The sequence below is a fragment of the Cnephaeus nilssonii genome, assembly GCF_951640355.1.
Source record: "Cnephaeus nilssonii genome assembly, chromosome: 11".
NCBI classification, from domain to species: Eukaryota; Metazoa; Chordata; class Mammalia; order Chiroptera; family Vespertilionidae; genus Cnephaeus; species Cnephaeus nilssonii.
The window spans coordinates 33,543,667-33,570,074 of record NC_137082.1 but is presented as its reverse complement, the minus strand read 5'-3'; the positions used below and the strand labels follow the sequence as shown (position 1 = coordinate 33,570,074).

The 26,408-nt window shown below is 52.4% G+C and overlaps 1 protein-coding gene across 1 annotated transcript; it reads right to left on the bottom strand.

Moving 5' to 3' along the window:
* On the bottom strand, positions 1-26,170 carry XKR7 (XK related 7; the record flags this gene model as incomplete). Its single annotated transcript, XM_079785142.1, has 3 exons — positions 1-956; positions 2,257-2,459; positions 25,590-26,170. 3 exons carry the CDS (start codon positions 26,168-26,170, stop codon positions 1-3), a joined length of 1,740 nt encoding a protein of 579 aa, XP_079641268.1.
* Positions 26,171-26,408: the final 238 nt, after the last annotated feature.

Sequence of the window (26,408 nt, the reverse complement as noted above, 5' to 3'; positions counted from 1 at the left end):
CTACACTGTGGTCTCATACTCCAGCAGCTCCTGGGCGGTCCCCATGCTCCGGTACTGCAACCGGGGCGTGACGGGTGAGGAGTACTCCAGTGCCAGAATGGTCTTCCGGAGCCGGCGGTCAATAAAATGAGCATCCCACGCAGGGTACTTCTTACGAGGCAGGTCAATCCGAATGACAGGCCCCTCTGTCCGCAAGGTGCGGGCCACTGGTGTGGGAGGCAAGCCAGGCCGCACCTGGAAGACAGGTGGTGTGGGGGTCCCTGCCCGCTCACCCCCCACCGAGACCCCATCTCGCTCAGCGCCTGTAGTCCTCGGCAGGGACCTCGGGGGACTTGTGACGGCATCGGCTGGTGGGCCACAGGGCTCTGGGGCCTCCGGACAGATGCAGCCAGGCGCCTGGGGACCCAGCATGGGCCCATTGGGATGCAGGAGGCAGTAGTAGACACACATGAAGAATATGCCCAGCGCAAAGCTGGAGGCCACCACGCAGACCAGGATGAGCGAGTGGAAGTCAGTGGAGAAGTTGCGGCTTGAGTACCAGAAGCCAGTGAGTGCTGCGTTCTCCAACAGGACGATGCAGTAGTAGAGGGTCATGCGGCGGCGGCTGCGGCCCTCCTTGACGTTGAACCAGCAGAAGATGTAGATGATGCCCACTACCATGTTGTAGATGATCTCTTCCCACTTGGACATGCAGAAGTCCGTCTCGCCTTGGATGACCCAGAAGGTCATGATGCACCAGTGGGCCACGATGAAGATGCCGAAGTAGAGCTTGTAGACGCTGGCAAAGAGCGCAAAGGCCAGGCTGCGGGCTGCGATGGTGAACAGGTGCCAGAGCACCTGGGCCACGGCGCCTTTGTAGGACAGTGGCCGCTTGTCATCTCGTGAGTCCCGCAGCACCTTCTGGTAGGAGGCCAGAGTCCAGGCCAGGGACACGAGTGAGGCAGAGGTGGAGAGGGCTGTGGAGACAGGGTGGGGGTGGGGTGGGCTGGGTTAGGGGTGGGTCTGGGTTGGGGTTGGGTAGAGGGGAGGGTTCCGGGTCAGGAGCTGGGTTCTGAGGAGGTGTGAGGGAAGGGTCTATAAATCAGGCAGGGTGTGGGAGGAGGGTCTTAGTGGATGGTCTTCAAGAGTGATGGTGGGGGGGGGGGATGGATAGAGTTGGGTACGTCTTCAGGGTGGGAGCATAAAGGGAGAGGGAAGGTGGGTGATTTGGGTCTCCATAAGGGTTAGGTCTAGGTCTCTAATATCAGACTGTTAGGGTTCGGGGGCTTGGTGGGAAGGTGGGAAATTAGAGTCTAGGGCTCTGGGAATGGAAAAGGAGGTACAGAGTTGGGAGGGGGTGTCACAATTAGGGCATGGAGAAGCCAGGAGAGGACTATTAGAAGCTATAGGTCACCAGGCTGAGACTAGGGTGTGAAGAGGGCTATCCAGGCTGAGCACAGCTGAGGGGACGGAAAGAAAATCTACCCGTGGCAAGAGTTTGGATGGGGGCCCAGTATCCCCAGCAGGGAATGTCCAGGGGGCCTGAGAGGCGGTGATAGTCTTTCAGGACATTAAGGGCAGGCTGGGCAGAGTCCTGGTGGGAGGAGCTTGGGGGGCTCCAGGGAGAGGGGATGTGGCTTTTTTCTGACATGGAAGGGGTTCTGGGCTGTTGGAATTAGGGAAGGGGCAAGGAGGAGTTGGGTGCATAGGCCAGAGCTCGGCCTGGGACGGGTTCCCAGGGGGCTGAAGAGCAGTGAGCGGGTGGATGGATAGGCTCTCTGGAAACGGGTGATTGGGCACGTCTGCGAGTCAGGGGGTCCCCGGGAGGTGCACGCTGGGATCAGGACAGTTTGGAGAATGAAGGGGGCGGGGAGGGCCTGAGGTGTGGTGAGGGGGTCAAGGGCCTCTTTGGACTTGGCAGCAATGGGTGTGGTCTGCCCTGACAATGGGGAAGGGAGGAGGGGCCGAATGCGGGACCCCCCAGGGGGCTTCAGAGGAGGCTAAGAGGTGAGGGGCCAGGTCTCTAACGCCGAGGGTAAGTGCGCTATTGGAGGGGACAAGGAGGTCTTCACAGGCCTGGAGCGTGTGGAGAGTAGAAGGGGCTAGGCCTGCCAAACCTTGGCAGGGAGTGGGGAGGGGGCCTGAAGCAGGAAGAGCTGACACGTGGGGCAGTCAGAATACGGAACACTGAAGAGGAGTGAGCCCGGGCTGGGGGTGGGGCAGGGACGCAGGGCATCCCCAGGGGCCGGAGCGGGAGGGCCGAGGGGCGGGGCTCACCGGGCAGCAGGTCCGGGCGGCCGCCGCGGTGCACCAGGAGGCTGAGCTGCAGCACGAGCTGCGGCGCGCTGCGCAGGAAGGTCTCCAGCAGGCGCAGCATGCTCACGTCCGCGCTCTCGAACAGCATCCGCCAGTAGAAGTGGCGCCGCAGCCGCTCCCCGCGCCAGCGGCTCTGCAGCCCCAGGTACACGGTGCGCAGGTACCTGCCGGAGGGACGCGGTGCTGAGGCGCCCACTCCGAACCCGACCCTGGCCACACTGAGCCCATCGCCACAAATGTAAAAGGGGCGTTGTGAGAGGACCCCCTGCTGGGGCTGGGGCTGGGGCAGGGGCTGGGGAGCTCCTGGTGGGCTCTTCCGCTTAAAGCAGTGACACCAAGTGAAGGCTTAGTGCAGCATTCTCATCATCCTTACTGCTCCGGCACATGGGGACCTGCTTTCTTCACCGGGTTCCTGACTCCCTACAGGGCCCCGAGCTTACAACAGCCTTGCTGTTACCCCCATTTTATAGATGAGGAAACTGAGGCCCAGAGAGACATGTCATTGGCCCAAGGCCACACAGCCAGGAAGCAGTGGGACCAGCATTCACACCCAGGCAGCCTGGCCTCAGGGCTCACCTTCTAACCATGAAGCAGCTCGGCCTCTCCCTGTGTGCCATGAAGAGTTTGCCTACTCAGGAGCAGTTCCTGGTGCCACCCCCCCCCCCCCCCCCCAGTTCTGTGGCCACCAGCAGCTTTCTGGCGTGCTCCCAAGCCCGCCTCTGAGTGCCCCGTTCTCCCCACAGGCTAGGGGAGGCTGCTTAGAGACCCTCTGGCATTTGAGACTTTGCTGCTTCTCACGTCACTTCTCCCAACAAACGTCGTGCCTCCAGCTACTCTGCACAGGCCACAGATTCCGGCCCTCAGTCCTCCTCCTCACACTGGGCTTCTGCAACTGCTGTTTCCTCTGCCTGGTAACACCCCCACTCCAGCCCCCAACCGGGATAACTCTTGCTTTTTCCCCCAAGGCTCAGCTTATAAACATGATTTCCTCCAGGACCCTCCACTGACCACTCTCCACTCGGAGCAGGGGCCTCTCCCAGGCTTTCCGCCAACCTAGCACTTTTCACAGTGGGTTTAACTGTCTGCTTATGCACCGACCGCCCCCACACTGTGATCTCTGCGAGAATGATTAGGTCGGCTTGCTAACTGCTGTATCTCCAATTCTTAGCACGGAGATGCTCAACCTGGGCGTTGCCTGAATGCATAAATGAATGAATGTGTGAATGACTGAAAGTTTAACTGAATGGAACTCTGGTAACCCAGTAGGGGGCATGGAGGGAATCCCAAAGTCCTGAGATCAATTCCTCACTTAGTTGTGTCATCTTGAGCAAGAAGGTCCTCTCGGAGCCCTGCCTGTGAGGGTTAAGTGGATGAGGTCATTTGCAGTTATGAACTGCAGTGCCCACTGGGTGACAAGGGACCTGTCCACACAAATCTCTGGATCTGATTTCTCCTCTCCGTCCTGGTGCCTTGCCCAGCAGCTCCACCCCTGGCTGTTGAAACCATAGACGCTGGCCCCCAACCCCCAAATTCTCTGATCCATGCCCTTTGCTGAAACCAGAGAGGACTCCTTTAGAAGTGATCTTCCCAGAAACCAGGGGGGAAAAACTCAACATAGTCAGTGACCTTGTTGCCTCCATCAGAAATTGGGGAACCAGGGATTTCCCAGAAACAGAGTGCTGGCATTTTCAGAATGTTGTGTAGAGGCCAACAGCATTCAACTGTGTATAGTCAACCCACGGGAGGAACCACAGTGCTCCCTGAAATTTGGGATCCACTGATAGGCCCAGAGCTTCCCCAATGAGTATTCTGGTCTTAGCGATGGTGGGCCCTCTCTGGGCCTCAGTTTCTCCAATAGGGATGGGTTTGATGACTCTGGAGATCCTTTCAGAGCTAATGTTCTCGGATCCAAACTCTCCCCTGAAAATGTGGCTGGAAACATCCCAACTGGGGCTCTCCTTCCCATCCCCGATCCTCCAGTCTAACTCTCCCACCCAACGCTGAAATTCCTTTAGCAGTTCTTGGCCCCGTGCTTTACACTCTCTGCTCATACACTTTCGTGGTAGGGAGTCCCTGTTTCCTGAGGCGGGCCTTCTGCTTCTGAGCAGCTCCAGGCAGATTGTGTTTCTTTGATGAGCAGACATTCGTCTCCCTGTATCTTTTGTTCTCTGTTCTCTACCTACCCCCTCACATAAGGATCCCTGCAGCCAGAATCACTCATTCACATAGCAAGTGTAATATGACCACTTGCTATGTGCCATGTCCTGTGCCTTTAAGTGTCTCTCACTCCCATGGGAGAGACATGGTAAGGGCTGAAATAGATGCTCTAAGATGCTGTGGAACCCAGAAAAGAGATGGGAAACTTCGGCTGGGGGGGTGAAAGGGGGTCAGGGAAGACTTCCTGGAGGAAGAAACAGTTGACCTCAGTTTTAAAGCGTGGGCAGGTGTTTTAAGGCACACAGCGGGTAGAGGGGCATTCTGTTTTTAAAAATATATTTTTATTGATTTCAGAGAGGGAGATGGAGAGGGAGAGAAAGAAACATCAATGATGAGAGAATTATTGATCGGCTGCCTCCAGCATGCCCCCTACTGGGGATGGAGCTGGCAACCCAGGCATATGCCCTTGACAGGAATCGACCTTCAGTCTGCAGGCTGACGCTCTATCCACTGAGCCAAACCGGCAAGGGCAATGGAAGGGCATTCTAGGTGGAATAATCAGTTGAACAAAGGCATAGAGGCATGCGAGAACATGGCCTTTTAGGACACTGGCCAGTGGTTTGTCAGGAAGGAGGGTTTTATGGACAGGGGTATAAGAAAACTAGAACTGCGAAGGGCATCAAATTCTGGAATGAAGAGTTCATATTTTATTCTAAATTTGAATTCTGTCCCAGAATCAGGGGTGATGTGATGAGCTCAGTGGCTTAGAAAGCTTGGTCTGGAGGCTGGTTTGGAGGAAAGCCAGGAGAGGCTGGGGTTTGGTCCAGGCCTGAAATGACAGGGCCTCGCTAAGGCAGGGCACAGAGGAGGGGCAGAGAACAGAGCTGGAGAAGGCCAGAGGTGTGTGTGGGGGTCCTAGGGGAGAGACCAAGTTGGCCCCCAGAGCTTCTGAGGGCCCAGAACACAGACCACCTTTCTCAGCCCCCATCTCCCCCTGACCCCGTTCCCTTCCCCATTCCCATGGCTCTGGCTTTGAACAGGAAGGAGAGACCAGCTGGTCCAACATGAAGGGGCCTGGGGAGTTGGGGGAGGGCGACACCCTGGAAGTTTCTCTCAGGCTGGAAGACCATCTGTTTCCTGGCCCTGGTCAGCATGAGGGAGGCCCCAGCCCAGCCAGCATCCATCACCACCTGACAGGCTGCCTGCCCCCCCTCCCCGCCCACTCCTGCCCGCTCCCAACACTCCACACCCCAGCTAACCACAGACAAAGGGCTCCCTCCGCCCAGGCCCACAGTGGGCCAGATCGGGGAAGGGGGAGGGGAAGAAAGAAGGCCTCTGAGACCCCAAAACATGGGTCAGCAGGGAGTGTAGAAAGATCATGTCACCGTCAGGGGATGAAAGGGCCTAGGCTCAGCAACACTCTGCCTGCTTTGGCAACAGAACCGAGATCTGTGGCTGTTCCTGCCAGCCCCACTGCATGCTCACTGCCAAGGGCCTGTAAGGTTTGTATGGGCCTAGGAAAATGTTTGAGGCCTGGCAAGGGGGGCGGGGTGTGTGTGTGTGGAGATTGGCTCTAAAACACAGGGAAAAACTGCAGAATCAAAATTAATAAATGTTTAATTAAATGTCTGCAAAACAGAACATGATATCAGCCAGTCAACTGCAATTTGGCTTTTATCTGGTTGTATGCAATTTGCACTTGATGTTTGATATAGCTGCCTTTTTTTTTTTTACAGTTTTAATTACTTTATTGATTAAGGGATATAGCTGCATTTTAATATGCTTCATAGATGTGGGGCCCACAAAGGTCTTCAGACAGCCCTGCCCAGGACAGGCGTCCTAATTCCCCTGAACCTCCGTTTCGCTTTCTCTGAAACGGGGTCAGCACTCACCCTCCTTGCCTGCATCACAGCTCCCACGGTGAGAAGGAGAGCGGCAAGATGGCAATACGCTGAGTGTGTGGGTTTGCTGCCCAGCCCTGCCCTAGGTGCTCTGTGGCCTTGGGTGGTCTCTGCCTCTCTGAGCCTTGTTTTCATCCTTGTGAGCATTTGGAAACTACAGAGGCTGTGCACAGAAGGGGGAGGGATGCCAGCTAGGTGGAGGCCGCTGGCTCCTCCCTCATGGAGCAGCCGCTCTTCAAACCGCCCCCAGGAAGCCCATTCTACGTGAAAGGAAGTTGGAAGAGATTGATCTTCACCACAAATGGGACTGATGCCAACCACAGAGAAGGATGCTCCGTCTCAGGGAAAGGGACCCAGCCGTGCGGGGATGTATCTGCTCTCCCCCAAAACGCATCCCCAGTCCTTCCCTCCAGTCTCTCAACTGCCACCACCCTGGTCCAGGCCACCGCCACTTTTGCCTTCTCGGTGGGCTCCCTGCAGCCGCATGGCAGCCAGCAGGGTATTTTGAAAATCCGTCAGATTATGTCTCATTCCCCTTCTCAAAACCTTTCAAGGGCCACCCATCACACTTGGAACAAAATCCAAGCTCCTCGCTTAGCCTGCAGGCCCTAAGCCATCTGGCCCTGCCTATTTCTCTCTTCTCCTCTCACACCACTGTGTCACTTGTTCTCAGCCTTCTAGATACCCCCAGGCGTGCTCAAACGCAGCCAAACGTGTTCCTGACTCAGGGCCTTTGCACTTGCTACTTGCTCTACCTGGAACACCCCTTCCACACACCCTGTGGTGGCCTAGTCTCAGCTCATTCTCAGAGGTCACCTCCCAGGTCAGCCCCTCTGCTCTCACCACGTCACTCTGGTCTATCACATTGCCCTCTCTTACCTTCTTAACATCCACTATGAAATAACCTTATTTGCCCTAGCCGGTTTGGCTCAGTGGATAGAGCGTCGGCCTGCGGACTGAAGGGTCCCAGGTTCAATTCCTGGTCAGGGCACATGGCCAGGTTGCGGGCTCGATCCCCAGTAGGGGGCGTGCAGGAGGCAGCCGATCAATGATTCTCTCTCATCATTGATGTTTCTTTTTTTTTTTTTAATATATTTTATTGATTTTTTACAGAGAGGAAGAGAGAGGGAGAGTTAGAAACATCGATCAGCTGCCTCTTGCACACCCCCTGCTGGTGATGTGCCCGCAACCAAGGTACATGCCCTTGACAGAAATCGAACCTGGGACCCTTCAGTCCGCAGGCCGACGCTCTATCCACTGAGCCAAACCGGTTTTGGCATCATTGATGTTTCTATCTCTCCCTCTCCCTTCCTCTCTGAAAGCAATAAAAATATATTTTTTTAAAAAAGAAACAACCTTATTTATTAACTCACACATTTACTTTCTATTTTACCACCATGGCTCTGGTAGGTTAGGGACTTTCTTTGTTTTGGTCACCACGGTTTCCCCAGCATCAGCACATCTAGGAGGCACTCGATAGATATTTGTTGAATGAATACATGTGAGTGTTTGCATGTCTTCTCTCTGCTGACCTTGGAGGCCCTGGGGCTTCCTTGCCTGAGCTTACACTGAGCCAGGACACCCAGCTGACTTACTTCTCCTTCGGGAAGCTTCCCCTGGCGCTCCTCGGCCTGGTTGGGCCTCGCCAACGCTGACAGCTCCAGCCTTACACGGCCTCTGCCTAAGGCCAGCGTGAGCCAGAGCCCAACAGACAGCTTCTGCCACCCCCATTTTCCAGGCAAGGAAACAGAGGTGCTCAGAGGTCTATTTTGGATCTAATTTGCCAACTCCCAGCTTTGTGTCCAGGAGGAAAATGGAAAAACAGATAGTGGGTATTGTTGGGGGGAGGGGGAGCACAGGTTGGGAGCAAATAAAACCAAGTCTGGAGAGGAGAAGCCAGCAGTTAGGATGTGAAGTCCCTCCACTCAGGCTCCAGGAAGCGTCCCTCTGGGCCCCATTGCCTCCGTGAGCAGGCAGCAGGGTCAAGAAATGGACAGAGATCGTGTTTCAGGAATCCCCCAGCATCCCCTAGGGTTGGGGAGCTCCTCTCTAATGGGAAAGGATGAGGGAGCCACATGTTGAGAAGCCAGGAAGCTTCTGGGCGCCGCGGCTGGGTCATTCTTTCTCTGGCTCTTTGTTCCTGGGTTGCCCCAAGTCTCTGGTCCTAGGTCAGGGTTTCTGGCCAGGGCCTCAGTTCCCATGCAAACGGTCAGACCTGTGTCCCAGCTGGACCTGCCCCTTTGTCTGCCCTAAGATCCTGGGCCACTGTCTCTTCTGTCTGTGCTCAGATCAGCCTGTTGTGTCTGTCCCTCGAATGCAGGGTCGGCCTCTTTATTTATCTGTTCCTCTGCTGTTGTCTGTCAATCTATTTGTCTGTCAGCCAGTCTCACCCTGGGACCCTGGGTCAGTCCCCCAGGCTGTACCTTAGATATTATGTCTGTTTGTTAGTCATCTGACCTGGCTTCATGTGTCAGCCGGTCTGTCCCCTCTTAGAGACCAGGATCATCCATCTGCCTGTCACTTGGATGTCAGGAGAACCTGTCTGTCCTCTTGGATACTGGGTCTGCCTGTTGGTCTGCTGTCTGTCAGTCTCTTGGCTGCTTGGTCCATCTGCTGGTGTGTTGCTCAGCTCATTGCTCAGCGAGACTGCCAGTTTTCCGGCTGTCCTCTCCTGCCTGCCCCCCTTTCCCCGACTCTGGGTCTCTCTCTGTCTGTCTGCGTCTCTCACATCCTCAGCTCCTCCATCTGTCGGTCTCCGTGTTTCGGAGTGTGTTTTCCCCCTCTCCACTCCCCCTCACACTCTGGGCCAAAAACACAGCAGCTTCCAGCGGCGCCCCCGCTCCTGCTCCATCCAGGAACCCCCCACCCTACCCCCGTCTCTGCCTTGGCTAGCTCCTGGTCTCCACCATGGGCCAGGCCTGCAGAGCTCTAGAGAGGAGCAGGGTGGAGCTGGGAAAGCAGGGCTGATGGGAAGGAGCAGGACCCCCCACACCAGGCCCATTACGGCTCTGTAGACCTGTAGGGGGACAGCGTGCAGGTGTTAATAATAATGTTAATAACTCATATTTATTGAGTGCCAACTGCATGGCAAGCTATGCTAAGCCTTTTTATACGCATTGTCCATTATTTTTTTAAAGTATCTTTTTATTGATTTTAGAGAGGAAGTGAGAGATAGAAACATCAGTGATGAGAAGGAATCACTGATTGGTTGCCTCCTGCACGCCCCCTACTGGGGATCGATCCCACAACCCAGGCATATGCCCTTGATCAGAATCAAACCTGGGACCCTTCAATCCACAAGCCGATGCTCTATCCACTGAGCCAAACTGGCTAGGTCCATATTGTCCATTCTTCACAGCAAATCTTTGAGGTGGCTCTAATGGGCCCCTGCCCCAGAGGAGGTGCTTCGGTCTCATAGAGGTACCACTGCCCAGGAGGACCCACGGTAGACAGAGCCGGGCCTCAAAGCTCTGCTTGGGATTACGTGGGAGGGGTGACAATAGTAGGAAACCCAGGCTCAAGTCCTTCATTGGACTTTTATTATTATTATTATTATTATTATTATATGTTTTTTCATCATTGGACTTTCTGGAAAAGTCCAACCCCTCTGTGGGCCTCAGTCCTCCTCTATAAAATGGGCCCAGGTAACCTGATCCTTGCCTTCCCCAAGGAATTTTCATCAGGCCCATCTCCCCACCCATCCCATTCTTGTAACAGTAAGGCCCAGCATCTGTGTCCCGAACCCGGGTACTTCTCTCCACCCTGATGTCACCCACTCTGGTCCAAGTCAGCCAACTTCAAGCAGTCTCCATCCGCCCTGGTAAGTGTCCTTCCTCCCATCCCTCTTAGAGCTTCTTCTTCACACAGCAGCCTGAGGGATGCTGTACAATCTTAGATCAGGTCATGCCACTGCCCACTACTCCAGAATAAAATTCTTACCATGACCTTTGAGGTCCAGTGCCACCTAGCTCTGTCCACTTCTAGGACCTCTCTCCCTCTGCCCTCCCCACCATGCACCTCTCTAGCTACGCTGGCCTTGCTGCTTCCTGAACACCCCAAACTCATCCCAGCCTCAGGTCCTCGGCTTGGAAAGGGCTCCACCAATCTCTGGCAGATTCTCATTCTTTCCACCTCAGCTGGGTCATCTCCTCAGAGGGGCCCGCCCAGATCCCTTTCCAAAGCACGCTACTCACTCCTCTGGCCACTTCGTCATGTTATCCTGTTTTCTTAACACATACCACAACCTGAAATGGTCTAATTTACTTGCTTACATATTTATCGTCTCTCCAATGGCGTGGGGACCATGGCTCTCCTGTTTTCTGCTATGTCCCTAGTGCCAGACACATAGTTAATGCTCAATATATTTTGTTTCCTGAATGAATGAATGAATGAAGAGTGTGTATATGCTACGTAAGCTCCCCAGGTAAAGGCAGTCAAATGCAGAGGGAAATAACCCGGGCCCGGGAGTCAGGGAGACCCAGGTTCAGGCTCTGGCTCCATCACTTACTCTGTGTGTGGTCTTGGACAAGTTGCTTCCCTCTCTGAACCCCTTGGCTCAATGCCCACCTTCTGAAGTAGCTATGAAATCAGAGTGGTGATATATATAAAATGCTCAGCCCAGTGCTGTGCCCTCGACCAATGGGAGGCCTTAAGGAGTTTTCTGACTTAGAGGCCCCAGCAGGAAAAGGAGGCCTTCTAGTTTCTGGTAGAGCTGAGGCCCACTCCTAGGCTGGCTTTCCCTGGTGCTCACTGAATCTGTCCAGAGGAGAGAGAGGGACAGAGAAGTCCCTTAGAGGCAAGTTCACAGGGCAGGGTCTTCTTTGAGGTCTTTGTCTTCTCCCTGAAAATAGCTGCCACGCATCGAAGACCTACTGTGTGTACTTTGCTAACATTCTCACGGCAGCCCTGAGGTTTTGGGGGCATGATCCCCATTTTCCAGATGAGGAAACTGAGTCACAGAAAAGAGGAGGTTCATTTGACATTTATTCACTCAGCATTTTTGAGTACCTACAACGCACCAAGTACTGTGCTGAAATGCTGGGGACACAATGGTGAACAAGACAGACCCAGACAGCCCTGGCCGGTGTGCTCAGTGGTTAGAGTGTCAGCCTGCGCACCGAAGGGTCTCGGGTTCAATTCCCAGTCAAGGGCATGTACCTGGATTGTGGGCTTGCTCCCAGGCTGGGTTGGGGGCATGCAGGGGTCAACCAATCGATATCTGTCTATGTGTCTGTCTGTCTCTCTCCCTCCTTTCCATCCACTCTCTCTTAATGGGAAAAACATCCTCAGGTGAGGATTAACAACAACAACAAAAGACAGACCCAGACTATCTGGTACTGTCTGAGGGGGACTTGGACCTTAATTAAATCATCATGTAAATATGGAACAACAAACATATTCCATGGGTTCTAGACATGCTGCAAACAGGGCTCCATGCTCCCCCACTGAGCAAGCAGTGCTGCTGGAGAAGGGCCTGGCCCCGCTTGGGAAGGGCGTAGCAGTCAGGGAAGGCTTTCTGGAGGAGGTGGCTAGTGAGCCATGATCTGAAGCAGGCACAGGAGTTAACCAGGTGAAGGCAGGAGGGAAGGAAGTTTCTGGCAGAGGAACAACATGGGCAAAGGTCCTGAGTTGGCAAGAAGCAATAAGGGGTCAAATGGCTGTCGCTCAGAGAATAAAGTAAGAAAGCAAGAGATGAGGTGACCATGGTGAAGCATTTGGTCTTTATCTTAAGAGTGCTGGGGAGACGGGATTAGATAGCACTTCTGCGTTTTAGAGGGAGTGCTTGGCTGTGGGGGACAGAGTGGAGGGAGGCAGGGGTGGAAGGTGGGAGACCAGTTACCAGCTGAGGTGAGAATGGCGAGGGAAGGCAAGGCGATGGACTCCAGAGACATTTAGCAAGCATTTGGAGAAGTGACTTGCCCAAAGTTAACAGCCAGAATATCAGAGCTGCATCTTAAATTAGGCTGGCTAACTCCCCCATTTCGCCACAGGGCACACATCAAGCTGAGCCAGGCCCTGGGGACTCAGATGCTGCTTGTGGGGAACACTGGGCCCCCAGGCATACACTACATCACCTGCCATGTGGCCCAGAAGCTCTTGTGGGGAATGGCCCTGAGGCCCCCTCCCTACCTGCCCACCCTCGACACTGAGCACTCCTGCACGGATTCAAAATAGGACCTTCTCGGGGTTGGCAGCCAAATGAGTCATAAATGCCAGCAGAGAAAGTGATTTTACACATTCGGATCCCATTTCGTGTGGTGCTGGGAGCTGGGCCGTTTTCCTCCTCCTTAGCAGCCCCCTAGAGAGTCATAGCACCTCTTTTTTTGCTGGGATGAAGCCAAATATTTCCCTGCCACTAATTTTAGCCTCGGCTGAAAAGCTGAGACCCTTTCCTATCCCACCCACTGCCAGCAGCAACCAGCCAGTGTCCTCTTTTTGCTGAACAGCTAAGCAGGCTGTTCCTTTCCAGCAAAGACTTTGGGACCAGGTTCTCACCTCTTATGTCTTTCACTGTGTTACTGCAGCCAGATCTCCTCCCCTCTCTGGCCTCACTTTCCCTATCTGTGAAATGGGTACAGAGCAGAGACTAAAACCCAGGACCCCATACTCTAGATCAAGACTCTTTGTCCCCCCACCCCCACCCCGCTTCTTTCTTTTCCTGCCATCTGGTGTAGAGCTGGGATGTCATGGGCTAGCTGGGGGAGAGGGAATTAGATTCTACTCTCCTGGTGGCTTTGGGCTGGGAGAAAGCGCCACTTCTATGTGTCCCTGGTCTGGGTGTGAGATCCTAGATGATAAAGGGGCCATGCTGATATCATTATGAGGGACTGGAGAATGTTGGAGGGGTGCCCTGTATAAAAAGGCAGCTGCCCCTCAGCTCCAGCTGATTACTGCCCTGGGAGAATCTGAGCCCAGTGTGGCTAGAATTTTAATTTTCCAAGAATAGCTGGAAATTAGGATATTTATGCAAAAACACCATCCCAATTTGGAAATGTTGGCAACTAATTTTAAAAATACCATATGAATTTGTAAGAAATAATTATTCCTTTTCTTAGGTGTGATAACAATATTAGTTATATTTTTCAAAAGTCTGTCTCTTTAGAGATGTACTGAAATATTTATGGATGCAATGATACGATGTCCGAGATGTACTTCAACATAACATGGAAAATAAAAGGTCCTCTCTACTTCTATATATTTACAAATTTTCCATAATAAATAGTTCCATTCATCGTTTCAACAGTTTCGGTAGCGGGGAAAGGTCCTGTGTGGGCCAAACACATCCACAGGCTGGACTTTCCCAGTGGCTACTGATGTGCAACGTGTGGCCTGGCCTTCAAGCATCATAAAGCCCCCAAGTTAGATCCACGGAGTCTCCTCTGTCAGGGGCTTTAGAGATCATTTAATTTATCCTCCAGTCCCACCCGGGAGACCTGCTACAGCTTCCCTGCCAAAGCCAGCCACGTCTGTCTGCCCACATCTGTGATGTGCAGGTCCCACCCTTGGGAACAGCCTGCTGTTTCTGGGCAGCTTGATTGTCAGGGTGTTCTTGCTTCTATTCAAACAGATTCTGCCTCCCTTTAACCTTGGGTTGTTATCTGTCCTCACACCATCTCTAGAGCCCAGAAAAAAGTCTCCTTCCTCGAGAGGGGTGGGGGGGTCAGTGGAGGAGAGTTAATGAGCATTAGGATTCCCGATTCCCGTCTCCCACCCCTTACCTTGTTCCTAAGCAAGTAGGATGTGCTGCAACTTGGGCCAATAGTAATAAGAGTAGTTAACATTTTCTGAGCATATAGTATGTGACAAGTCCTGTGTATTTATATTATCTCCCGATACCTTTACAAGAACCTTAGACGTGGATACTGTCATTCTCCCTATTTCATAGATGAGGCTAGAGCTCTGGCTGGTGAAGTGACTTGCCCAGGGTCTCACAGCGAGGAAGTAATGGAGCCAGGGGCTGCACCAGTCCCCAGCCCTCAGCTACTCTGCTCTCTTGTCTGAGTCCTGGGAAAACTCATGCAGGATTCTCAAGCCCCCAGCTGGACTTTACAGACGGGGTAACTGAACTCCAGGCAATGAAGTGTGTCTTGCTCAAGATTCTGATTTTAAAGATTCCATTCAGTTCACATGAACATTTATTGAGCACTGACTGCATACAAGCAATTTTATTTCCTCCATCTCTTAAGTGAGCCACACCTGCATCCTCCTGGAAACTCTACCCAGGGTTGCTCCCGTTACATTGTATACAAGTACAAATGCGTTGCCCTTGACCTGCATTTGTCCATGACCGTTTGGAAGGCTGCAGATGTAGGCTTAGTAGACCTCAGTGCCATGTCCACCAAGGTAAAGGGCTCCCACACTGCCTTAGCACCCCTACATCAGCACAGATGCAAAGCCTGTTCCAACAGGCTTCAAGTTCTAAGAACCTGCTATGGATCTTGCCAGAGCTGTCTGGGTACAAGGCCACCAACAGCAACAGAGGGTCCGCTCTGGGCCAGTCACCATGGGAGAAGAAAGGACAAGGCCTCAACCCCCCAGGGGCTTGTAATCTGGTAGGAAAACCAGGCAGGTGGGCAGGTGATCACAACAGAATATGAACAGAACTGTGAGGCTGGAGAGGAATGAGTAATTGTGCCTGGGGGGAAGTCTGAGAGGAAGAAGCCAGAATGTTAACAGTGGGTACTTCATCTTGAGCTCAAATTTTAGAACTATTTTTCTGATTTTTTTGCCTCTTCCCAAAGCAATACATGCATGATTAATACACTTAACTATGGTAGTAGAAGGCAGTATCTCTTGGTCCTTGGGAGCTGGACTGTATCTGTTCAAACCTGAACTTTGATATTTATTAACTAGGAGGCTGTTAACCTCTCTGTATCTCAGTTTCCACTAACTCAAGTAGTGTAAGCTAGCAGTATTGCCCATATTACAGATGTGCAATGCATGTTCCATACATTCATTCAATAAACCTTCACAATAGCCATTTGTATAGGGATGTTATTATCCCATTTCACAGATGAGGAAACTGAGGCCTAGAGAGGTTAAGTGACTTGTTCACGGTCACATACCTCATAAGTAGCAGAGCCAGAGTTTGGGCTCCACAGTCCTTATCCTTCCTCAACACACTACCCTACACGACAGGATTGTTGTGAAGAATAATGATCTCACCTAAAGTCTCTATAAATGGTAGCTAGAATTTTCAGTAATATCTGACTTTTTAATAACAGGTGAATGTATGCATGTATTTCCTGGTTAATTAAAAACCAGAGTAAAATCTTCAAGCTATGCAAGGTCTAATTAGCAAGTGGAAATCTCCCCTAACCTCACCTCTCCATCCCCAGAGATAAAGAGCGGAGGGGAGTCTTCTTTAGCTCTTCTCTGTGCTGCCTGAGGTTCCAACAAAAAGTGCACAGCTCTTTTATAAACAAACAAAACAACTAAGCAACTTCCATTTTAGGTAAAAACAGCAACTTTGGCCTGATGGAGGGAGTGGGAGGTGGGGTTTGAGGGGCAGAGGGTGGCACATGTGGGTTTGTTCAGGGAAAACTTCTCAGAAGAGGTGGCTTTGAGCTTGGCCTTGAAGGATGTGCAGACTTTCACTAGGAGGAGGGGAAAGGGTGTTGCTGGAGGAAGGACTGCAGGCCTAGCCAAGAGATGTGATGAGGGAAAGAATGTGTGGCTTATTGCGGGGGGAGGGGGCTAGAGCAGTAAGGAGACTCAAGAGCAGGAGGCAAAGGGTCTGATGCCAGGCTAAAGCATTTGGACTAGCTTGAGGGGCAGAGGGGAGCCCGTGCCAGTCCTCTGGCTTCAGAGTGGCAAGGTCAGACCTGAGCTTTAGAGTGGAGATGGGATGGGGTGGGTTAAGGGGGGAACCGGAGGCAGATAAGATTTCCCAGGAGAGGAATTATGAGGCCCTTGTAACAAAGGCAGGGCAGCGAATGGAGAGACCAGAGTAGATCCCAACACATCCTCCTTCCTCTCCCTAGGGACCTTCGCCCTAGCGCTGGGTTCAAAGCCATTTCCTGGCAGCCCTCCCTCCTCCCCCCAAGGCTTCCGTGTGGTCTTTATAGATCAAACAGGGGACGATGGGCCCAACTGCCGCCACCGTGTCTGTTAGGAGCAGCTCTAATGGCCTGTTGCTGCAGATGGGCAGGGAAAGGAGAGGAGGGTGGTGGGGTGGAGTCCTTAGAGGTGTCTCCCAGGAGGGGAGTGGTGAGGCTGGGCAGGAAGAAGCCTGCAAAGTGAGAGCAGGGAGGAATCTGTGAAGTCACCGAGTGCAGGGGGTTGTAAACATGTTTCAGCGGTGGGACTGAACACCATCTTAGACAGGTAATTGACAAAACAAAAAGAGGAACTCAGAGACACTCAGGTTGAAATGATGGTCAGAGGGCCACGAAATACATTTGGAAACCAGTATGGAATCCAACTCTTGTCCCATTTTATAAATAATAATACAAATGGTAATGGCTAATGAGATTTGAGCACTTTCTGTATTCGAGGCACTGTTGTAAACACTATATAAACATTATTTAATTTACTACTCTCCCAAGCCACATGATAGGTATTATTAGGATGTCTGTTTTACAGATGAGAAAATCAAGGCACATACATCTTGCTATTTGCCCAAAATCACAGAAAGTGGTGACACAAAGTGTGGCTGGTTCCAGAATGGGGGTTCTTAACCATTAACTATCTAGCTCCAATAGGGAAATTGACCAGAGAAGGGAAGATATCATGTCCACTCTGCCTGAAACAGACCCCACCCCCATTGCTACTACCCTGGTCCAGCCCCAACTTCTCTCACCTGGATCACCGAGAAGCCTCCTCATGGGCAGGGAAAGGAGATGAGGGTGGTGGGGTGGAGTCCTAGAGGTGTCTCCTGACCTCCCTCCAATCTATTTGCCATCCAGTGGCTAGAGTGCACATTGTAAACATAAGTCAGGCCCCTATTCCTCCCCTGCTCACACCCTCTTGGACTCCTGCTTCATGCAGAGTGAAAGCCCAAGTCCTCCCTGTGGCCACTGAGGCCTTGTGATCTAACCAAGCCAACCTGTCCACCATAATGTCCCCTACTCTCTGCTTCTGCCACACGGGTCTTCTGCTCAATCTTCCCTTTCCCTTTGCCTGGAACACTCTTCCCGAGACCATCACACAGTGAGCCCTCACCTCATCCAGCCCTTCGCCCACATGCCACCGCCTCCCAGAGGCCTGCCCTGACCACCTTATCTCCAAGAACCACACCTTCTTTCCGGGCCTCTGTAGCTTCCTACCTGTTTCACTTTTTCCATAACACTTACTGATATCTGATCCATTATATTAAAATTTTTAAATTGATTTTAGAGAGAGAGGGAAGGAAAGAGAGAGAGATATTTGTTGTTCCACTTACTTATGCATTCTTTGGTTAATTTTTACATGTGCCCTGACTGGGGACCAAACCTGAAACCTTGGCGTATTAGGATGATGCTCTAACCAAATTAGCTATCCAGCCAGGGCTGATCTATTATCTACACGAATAAAAGAGAAATATGTAAATTGACCATCACTTCACGACACCCACCAGCCAATCAAGAGTGAGTATGCAAATTAGTGGGACAAAGATGGCAGTGGCCACAGAGCCAGCCAGAGTAGGCGGGAGGCTTGGGTTGCTCCTGGCAATGGAGGAAGCCAAGCTTCCCGCCCACCCTGGCCGGCCGCCAAGGGAGGGGCCTGCAAACGGCCCTCAGCCCCTCACCCAGGCTGGCCATGTCCCCATGGGGTGAGGGTCCCCGCTGGGGGGCGTGGCCAGCCTGAAAACAGCCCTCAGCCCTCACCCAGGCTGGCCACAGCCCCCCAGCAGGGACCCTCACCCCATGGGGGCATGCAAAGTGCCCCAGCCCCTCGCCCAGGCTGGCACCATCCCCAGTGGGGACCCCCACTCCAATGGGGGCATGGTTGGCCTGCAAACCAACACAGGCCCCTTGCCCAGGCTGCCCCGTCCCCCAAGGGAACCCCCACCCTGATCCGGGACACCCTTCAGGGCAAAGCAGCCGGCCCCCACCCGTGCACCAGGCCTCTATCTATACTAATAAGAGGGTAATATGCTAATTAGACTGGGAGACCTTCCAGGAGACCTTCCGGACGTTCTTCTGGACAAAGCCATGGTGGCGGGGCCGAGGTAGAGGCGGTTAGGGGGCAAGAGGGGAGGGCAGTTGTGGGTGATCAGGCCAGGATGGGACAGCAGTTGTGGGTGATCAGGCTGGTGGTGGGGGGGGGTGTGTTGGGGGTGATCAGGCTGGTGGGGGGGGGTGTGTTGGGGGTGATCAGGCTGGTGGGGGGGGCAGTTGGGGGTGAGCAGGCCAGCAAGGGGGCCAGTTGGGGGCAAGCAGGCCAGAGGGGAGGGCAGGTGGGGGCGAGCAGGCCGGCAGGGCAGGTAGTTGGGAGCGAGCAGCTCGACAGAGGGGGCAGTTGGGGGTGATCAGGTTGGTGGGGGGGCAGTTGGGGGCAAGCAGGTTGACGGGGGAGGGCAGTTGGGGGCAAGCAGGTCGGCAGGCAGAGTGGTTAGGGGCAATCAGGCAGGCAGGCAGGTGAGCGGTTAGGAGCCAGCAGTCCTGGATTGCAAGAGGGATGTCCCAGATTGGAGAGGGTGCAGGCCAGGCTGAGGGACACCCCACTGTGCACAAATTTCGTGCACTGAGCCACTAGTCCTATATAATAAAAGCCTAATATGCAAATTGTCCCCTCAACTGAGAGTTCTACTGCTTGCTATGATGTGTGCTGACCACCAGAGGGCGGCGCAGAACGTGGCAGGCGTTGGCGACGCAGGGGGCAGCAGTGGAGATGCTGCAGGCCCCAATGGGCCCCGAGGAGAGCGGGACCTGGGTGGAATGGTGGAGTGGGTGGTGTCAGGCCAAGGCAGATGTGAGCCACTGGTTGCCGGGTGGGGGCCGATAGCCCCACCGCTCTGATTGCAGGGCGATCAGCGGCGGCGGTGTGGGGCAGGGCTGCTGCCTGGCTCCCTCAGCTCCTGGGAACTGGGTGGTGGTGGGGTGGTTGGTGGGGACCATCAAGCCCTGGAGGCAGCAACGGGGTGGGGTGAGGGTGGGGGAACAAGCAGGCAGGGGAAGGGAGGGAGTACCCGGCCAGCAGCAGGCAGATGCTAGGGACCCTACCAGTGCACAAATTTCATGCACTGGGCCTCTAGTATTCTATATTATGCATAGTGAAGGTGATCAAAGTTTGGTCACCCCAAAACATGCTTTTTTTGGATATTAATTTTAAGCTGGTTATTAAGAAACAAAAGGCTCAAAAAGAAACTTTGACCCTCTCCCTTGCCTGCCTACAGAAATTCAGATAGAAGAATTTGTTTCAGGAAGGGAATCCACCTAACACCTAAGAATTAAGTGTTGCAGACTGGGAGACTCCAAACAAAAATCTGTTCGCCAGATTCTGTCCCACTGTTTCTGGGTGGCCCAGCAAGAATTTGTTTGCCACCTGCTGTCTTCCTGTGGATTACCTGCTTTCCCTTTGACATTCCAGGCCACTGCCTCCCTTCTTGGTTCACAATGGCATTTAAACCTCAACTGCCCAATGCGTCTTTGGGTCTCAAATCCTATGGCACATCCCCATCACCCCGCATGTACATCTGTAATAAACTTTGGACATTTTCTCCTGTTAGTCTGTCTCTTAAATTTGATTATTAGCCCAGCTAGAAGAACTTAGAAGTTGGGAGGAGAGTTATTATTTTTGCACCCCCCCCCCAAATATAATACATACTATATTTTGTTTGCTGTTGCCCCCATTCGACTACTGAGTCCATGAGAGCAGGGACTTTGTCTTGTTCACTACTCTATTTCCAGCATTTAACGCAGTGCCTGGTATGCAGCAGGTGCTCCATAAATATTTTCTGAATGAATGATTGCAGATCAAATGAACAGCTGCCATGTCCTTATGGCTTCAGGGGCCTTGAAGGCCCTCTTGCCTTCCTGCCCCCTCCCTGGCCACCTGCTCAATGAACTAACCTCCTTCTGCAGGGAACAAAGCCCAGGCTGATGGCACTAAGCACTGCCAATGGTTCTGAATACTTAACAATGGGGCCAGCCCTTTGCTAAACCCTGGACACACATCATCTCATTAAACCACAAAACAACCCAAGAGGTGTTCCATTATGGTCTCTAGGTACAAGGGATCAAACTCAGAGATTATATGGCTCGTCAAGGTCACATATAGGAAGTGATAGGACCAGGATTTGAACTGAGGACATTTGAATTAGAGTCCATGTTCTTTTTTTGTTAATCCTCAATTGGAGGATATTTTCCCATTAATTTTTAGAGAGAGTGGAAGGAAGAGGGAGAGACAGAAACATTGATGTGAAAAACACATCAACCCTAACCTGTTTGGCTCAGTGGATAGAGCCTCGGCCTGCAGACTGAAAGGTCCCAGGTTCGATTCCGGTCAAGGGCATGTACCTTGGTTGCGGGCACATCCCCAGTAAGAGGTGTGCAGGAGGCAGCCGATCGATATTTCTCTCTCATCAATGTTTCTAACTCTCTATCCCTCTCCCTTCCTCTCTGTAAAAAAAATCAATAAAATATATTTTAAAAAATAAATCAAAAAAGAAAGACACATCAATTGGTTGCCTCCTGCCCCCGCCCCCGCCCTGGCCTGCTTGCAACTGAGGTATGTGCCCTTGACCAGAATCGAACCCGAGACCCTTCAGTCCACAGGCTGATGCTCTACCCACTGAGCCAAACCAGCTAGGGATAGAATCCATGTACTTAACTATTATTCCAAGACTGTGGCTTCCCAGAGAAGAGACACAGGCCCTGATTTTCACACCAAGCAGGACTCTTGAGGAGTCAGAGGGAGCAGTGCTCAGGCCTAGACATAGAGCAGGTAGCAGAGGGAGGGCCTTCAAAGCCCAGTCTGCCTCCCTCCCTCCCCATTCTGGGGTCCCCAGATCCTGACAGCCTAGAAGGAATACCGTGCCAGATCATCACCCACTAATTGGCTTAGCAAACCAAGCTTATCTGGGCAAAGCTGGAGCCCAGTGAATTCAAGATTAGTGAAAGCAGGAATCATGGCTTACTGCTCTGCTGCCCATAGGGTCAGAGGAGACAGGGTTAGGACTTTAATTGGCTTAACAGCCCTGAGTGGCTTAACTACTCAGATGGTTGGGGTGGAGGGTAGGGAGGAATGAAAACACAGGTTGGTGTCCAGCCCACAGCCAGCTCCTGTCCCACCAAAGGATCTGTGTGCTCTTCTCTTGGGGTTCAATCTGTACACGGTCAATGGTCTGAGACCCCTCCTCCCTCTGCCCCCTATGCCATCAGCATGGTGGTGCCAGGGACAGAGCTTGGGCTTGGGAGTTGGGCAAAACTGGATTGGCACCTCACCTCCCTCCCATTTCCTTAGTGGGTGACCTTGGACAAGTTACTTGACTTCTCTGAGCCTCACTTTTTTGTCTGGTAAATGTGTGTCATTTGCCAACAGAGGGACAGTTTCAGGGGAAAAAAGATCCTGTGCCTGGGCCTCACATGGGGCCGATTGGGACAGAGTGGGTGTGTGGTGTCCATGAATTACTCCCCGTCACCTCCCTCCTCAGAGCCCTATTTTGTGTTTAAAATAATAATACCAACACCCATTTTGCAAGGTTGTTTGGAAGTAGAATAAGAAAGCACCGTTTGAGTTGTGCAGAGCTAGACCAGAGCTCACAAAGAAGACAAGCCCACAAATGTGTTAACTTTGGTTGACACGTTTAAAAAATATTAATTAGTAATTGAACATTGGAAGAATTCACACAAAAATCCCAATTTTCCACTTCTCTTGATAAATCACGACTTGACAATACCGAGTCCACAATTTCTCAAGGCACCCTCAGCTGGAGCTAGGTGGTGGCTTCCCCTTCTCTAGGACACTGCTTACCCCCAAATGTCCTCTTGACTGACATCCACATACAGACACAGGTCTGTGTTTCCTGCTTCTCAAAGTATTTAAGCTTTTCATCCAGTATTGTACAAGCATGAGGAGTTGAAAGATATCTTTATGACTTAAATTATTGTATTCAGAATTGGGGATATGAGATCAGGAGGTGAATAACTGCATTGAGTGGGGAGAGGGGAGGGGTGTTTCAGAGCATTGGCTGTGTACAGATTGAACCCCAAGAGAAGAGCACACAGATCCTTTGGTGGGACATGAGCTGGACACCAACCTGTGTTTTCATTCCTCCCTCCCCTCCACCCCAACAGTCTGAGCAGTTAAGCCATTCAGGGCTGTCAAGCCAATTAAAGTCCTAACCCTGACCCCTCTGACCCTGTCACCTCCTGAAAAAAAGTGAGGCTCAGAGAAGTCAGCTTTGATCCTGGAGGGCTCAGACACGCATCCCTTCCTCAGTACTCCAGGTCCCACTACTCAGAACATCAGCAACAAGTCCTGCTGAACAGTGAAACTGTTCATTGTGGGAACATTTCATGTGGTAAGCAAACATGCTGTGCCAACATTGCTTAACTTCTAGGAATACCAGCACTGCTGGCTCCTCTATATCTTGTCTGGATTTTCCTCCGTTTAGCCAGACCCTCAGCCATTTTAGAAACCAAAGGTTTGGGACAGGTGCCCAGAGGTTTTAGCTCTGCTTGCTAGACCATAGTTAGAATTACAGAAAAGGAAGGCTGTTAAAGTCATCAAATCTAATATTCTCATTTGACATACAGGGAAACTGAGGCCCAGGTGTGGGAAGAGCCTCACCCAAGTACACCTAGCAAGCTAGTTACAAACCTGGGTGAAGACATAGGTCTCCTGATCCACTGCCCCAACCCAGCACTCACCCGACAATATACACTGTCTCCCATCCTTACCCACACCCTTACCTCCCCCTTCTTTCACATTCTTATCTCAGTGCAGCAGAAGCCATGGCTTTCTATCATCCTAGAATCTTGGGATCTCAGACTCATAATTCTTTGAGCGTGGGGGACACATTAGTGGCAGAACTGCAAGGTGGATAAATTGAACTTGGGCTTTGAAGGCAGAGTCTTGAGTCTCAGCTCTCCTACTCTCTAGCTGTGTGACCTTGGGCAAGGGTGTACCCTTTTTGAGCCTCTATCCCCTCATCTGATAAGTAGGAATGATAATACAACCACATCAGAGTTTTCTTAGGAGGGATGTAGGAAATGAAACAGGTAAAAAGGCAAACAGTAAGCTTGGCACAAAGTGAGTGCTTAGTAAAATAATTGTTATAGGACTGTAAATGAGGCTCTTGTGCCCCTAAAGCTTATGTGAAATGGTTCAAATGTGACAAAAGAGGATGGAGCTGGACATAGTGGAGCACATATATTCTGTCTAAATTGTTACAAGCCAGACACTGCTAGATTCCTTTTTATTTTTATTTTTTAAGAGAAGCTAGGACTTCTAGAGTTTTGAAATATTATTCAAGCCAAACAAAACACTTCCAATGGCCATTAGTTTGCAACCCCAGCCCCCTTTACAAATGGGGAAGAGTGGAAATAGCTAGTCCTTTTACCGAAGAAACCATGGAGCTCAATGGACCCTCAGCTACCTCCAGCCACGCCCCTGAGGCCCCCATCCACACTCCGTGATCATTTTTTGCCCTATTTGAGAGATATGCAGTTTGTTCAAGAAGGAAGTATCAGTTTCTTGCACGTAGATTCTGAACAAGGGGAGAAGGAGGGTTCGAGGTAGTCAGTGAGTTGAGGGGCAGCTGGCCCACTGTAGGCTGAAGGAAAGGGCGATGAGGATTTGGCCACCAAGAATAGGAAGTTACCATTTCAGAATCTAAAAATACTTTTCACCATCTGTCCACTCCGGCACAGAATGATAAATGCAGATTAGTTCCTGGATGTAGACATGAATATTTTTATGTGTCAAGCTAATAATAATAACAACACCAACTTGTGTGGATACAACTTCACCCTCCTTCTCTCCCAAGACAGCTAAATGGAATATACACATCAATCCAGACAAGGCATAGAGAGGGAAACCAAGGCAGAGAGAGATTTGGCAACGCAACATGGGTGACACAGCAAGTGAGCAGCTGGAACAAGCCCTGGGTGTCCTGTTTCCAACCCTTAGCAAAGAACTAAATCTTGAGTTAGACAGAATGTGTTAACAAGTAGCAGACAGAATAAATATAAGAACAGCAATAATCACCCTCTACATTGCTACTGTGACTTTAACTTTTTCCATGCTTTCCCCACAATTGTGATAATCCTAATCATCTATTATATTACTAAAACATATTGAAGTTTGCAGGGCCTTCCCACAGACCATCTCTCACATGACCAACCCACTAGGTAAGTAAACTATGATGGTAGATTAATGAGATGAGGAGGAGGGAATTCTCCCATATTTCACAGGTGAGGAAACTGAATCTTGGAAGGAAGAGGGGTTTTGTCTAAGATGACATAAGTAGCAAGTTCAATTCTTTCAGTGCACAGTACAGCCTAAGCTACTGGAGCAATCCTGATTCAAGGAGAACCCTCCGTTCAGAATTCCCCCGTCTCCAATTAACTTAGCTCAGCTCAGCAGCCACTCTTAGTCCTGGCAGAGTAAGCCTGGAAGTAGGCTGCTTGTGCAAAGCCACAGTTTTGTCTTACTGCCCTGCGATTACAGGACAGCTAGTGGCCATCTAATCTCAGATTCAAGATCCAAAATCCCCTTGGGCCTGTTGAAGTGTGGGCAGGAGGTGGACACTGGAGAACTCCTAAGAAACAGGAGCCAGACGGCTCCTCAGCTGGGTCTGGCATACCCTTTCCCAAGTCTAAAAAGTTTGAGCGGGGTATTCATTTAGCTACCTCAAATTCCATGTTTCTCCTGGGAGATTGAGAATGGACTTCAATTCTGAACTGAGAATCTTTGAGAGCAAGGGAGGACTTCTGAGATCTTTCCTAAACCCAGGCTCAGCACTCTGGCAGAAAGGAGTGGGTCAGGGATGGAGGGAGCCCTGGGGCTCTGTTCCAAGCTTCACACTCCTGTTCATTAGCCCAGGGCCCTTCCTCTCTCTTCTTGCTCCATCCCCTCCTCCCTCAATGGCCAGATAAGAGGATGGCTCTGGGGTTGGTCAGAGTGTGAGGGCAGAGGGCAGGGAGGAGCTGGCAGAGAAAAAAAAAATCAGAGCTACATTAGGGTGGGGTGGGGTGGAGGTCAGGACACGAGGGGACCTAAAGAGGTCAGAGGAAAGCTGGGGTGGGAGGCAGCCCCTCGCTACCCAGACTCCTCGGAATCAGCTCCCTCCACCTGCGCTTCTCCTACCTCCAGACCTGGCCGAGCTGCAGGAGGTGGACGAGGGTCTGCAGCAGCCAGACGCAGAGGCGACAGCAGCGGCGGCGGTGGGCGCTGGCTGAGGAGGGCGCGGGCCGGGGTCCCAGCTCGGAGCCGCCTTCTTTGGCCAGGAAGGCGGTGGCGCTGTCCTTAGTGCTGACGGAGAGCCCGCCGGCGCCGCTGTCCTTGGTGCTGACGGCGGGTCCCAGGGTCCCCGCGGGCTCCGTGTAGTCGTAGACGAACCAGCGGAAGCTGAGCAGCTGCACCACAAGCGAGGGCAGGAGTACAAACAGCAACGTGAGGCCGAAGTAGGTCCGCTGACCCTGCAGGTAGTAGGAGGCCGCCAGCCACAGGTCCGTGGCGCCGTCGGAGAAGAACACGAGCAGCGCGCACAGCACCCAGCAGCAGTCCCGCAGCCCGTAGCGCGGCCCCGAGCCCCCCGGCCCGGCAACCTCGGGGCCCCCGGCGGCCGCCGCCTCCCCGCGCGCGCCCGCGCTGCCCCGGGCTCCCCCAGCCGCCCCCTCCGGCGCCGGGCTGGCCGCGGCCGCCGCTCCATCAGACTTCGCGGCCATGTTGGCGGAGCGGGAGGCGGGGAGCGACTTCCGGGAGGTGGAGGGGGTGGGGTGCGGAGCGGGGAGGACCCTGAGCCGGTGGCTCCGGCCTCCTCCTCCTCTTCCTCCTTCTCCTCGTCTTCCTCCTCCCTCTACTTCAATTATTCATTACCCTTGGCGCCGCCCTCACCCCTCCTCCACCCGCCGGGCCTGTGGCCGGATGGGGAGCACCCCCCTCCCCGGGAAGGGAGACGGGGAC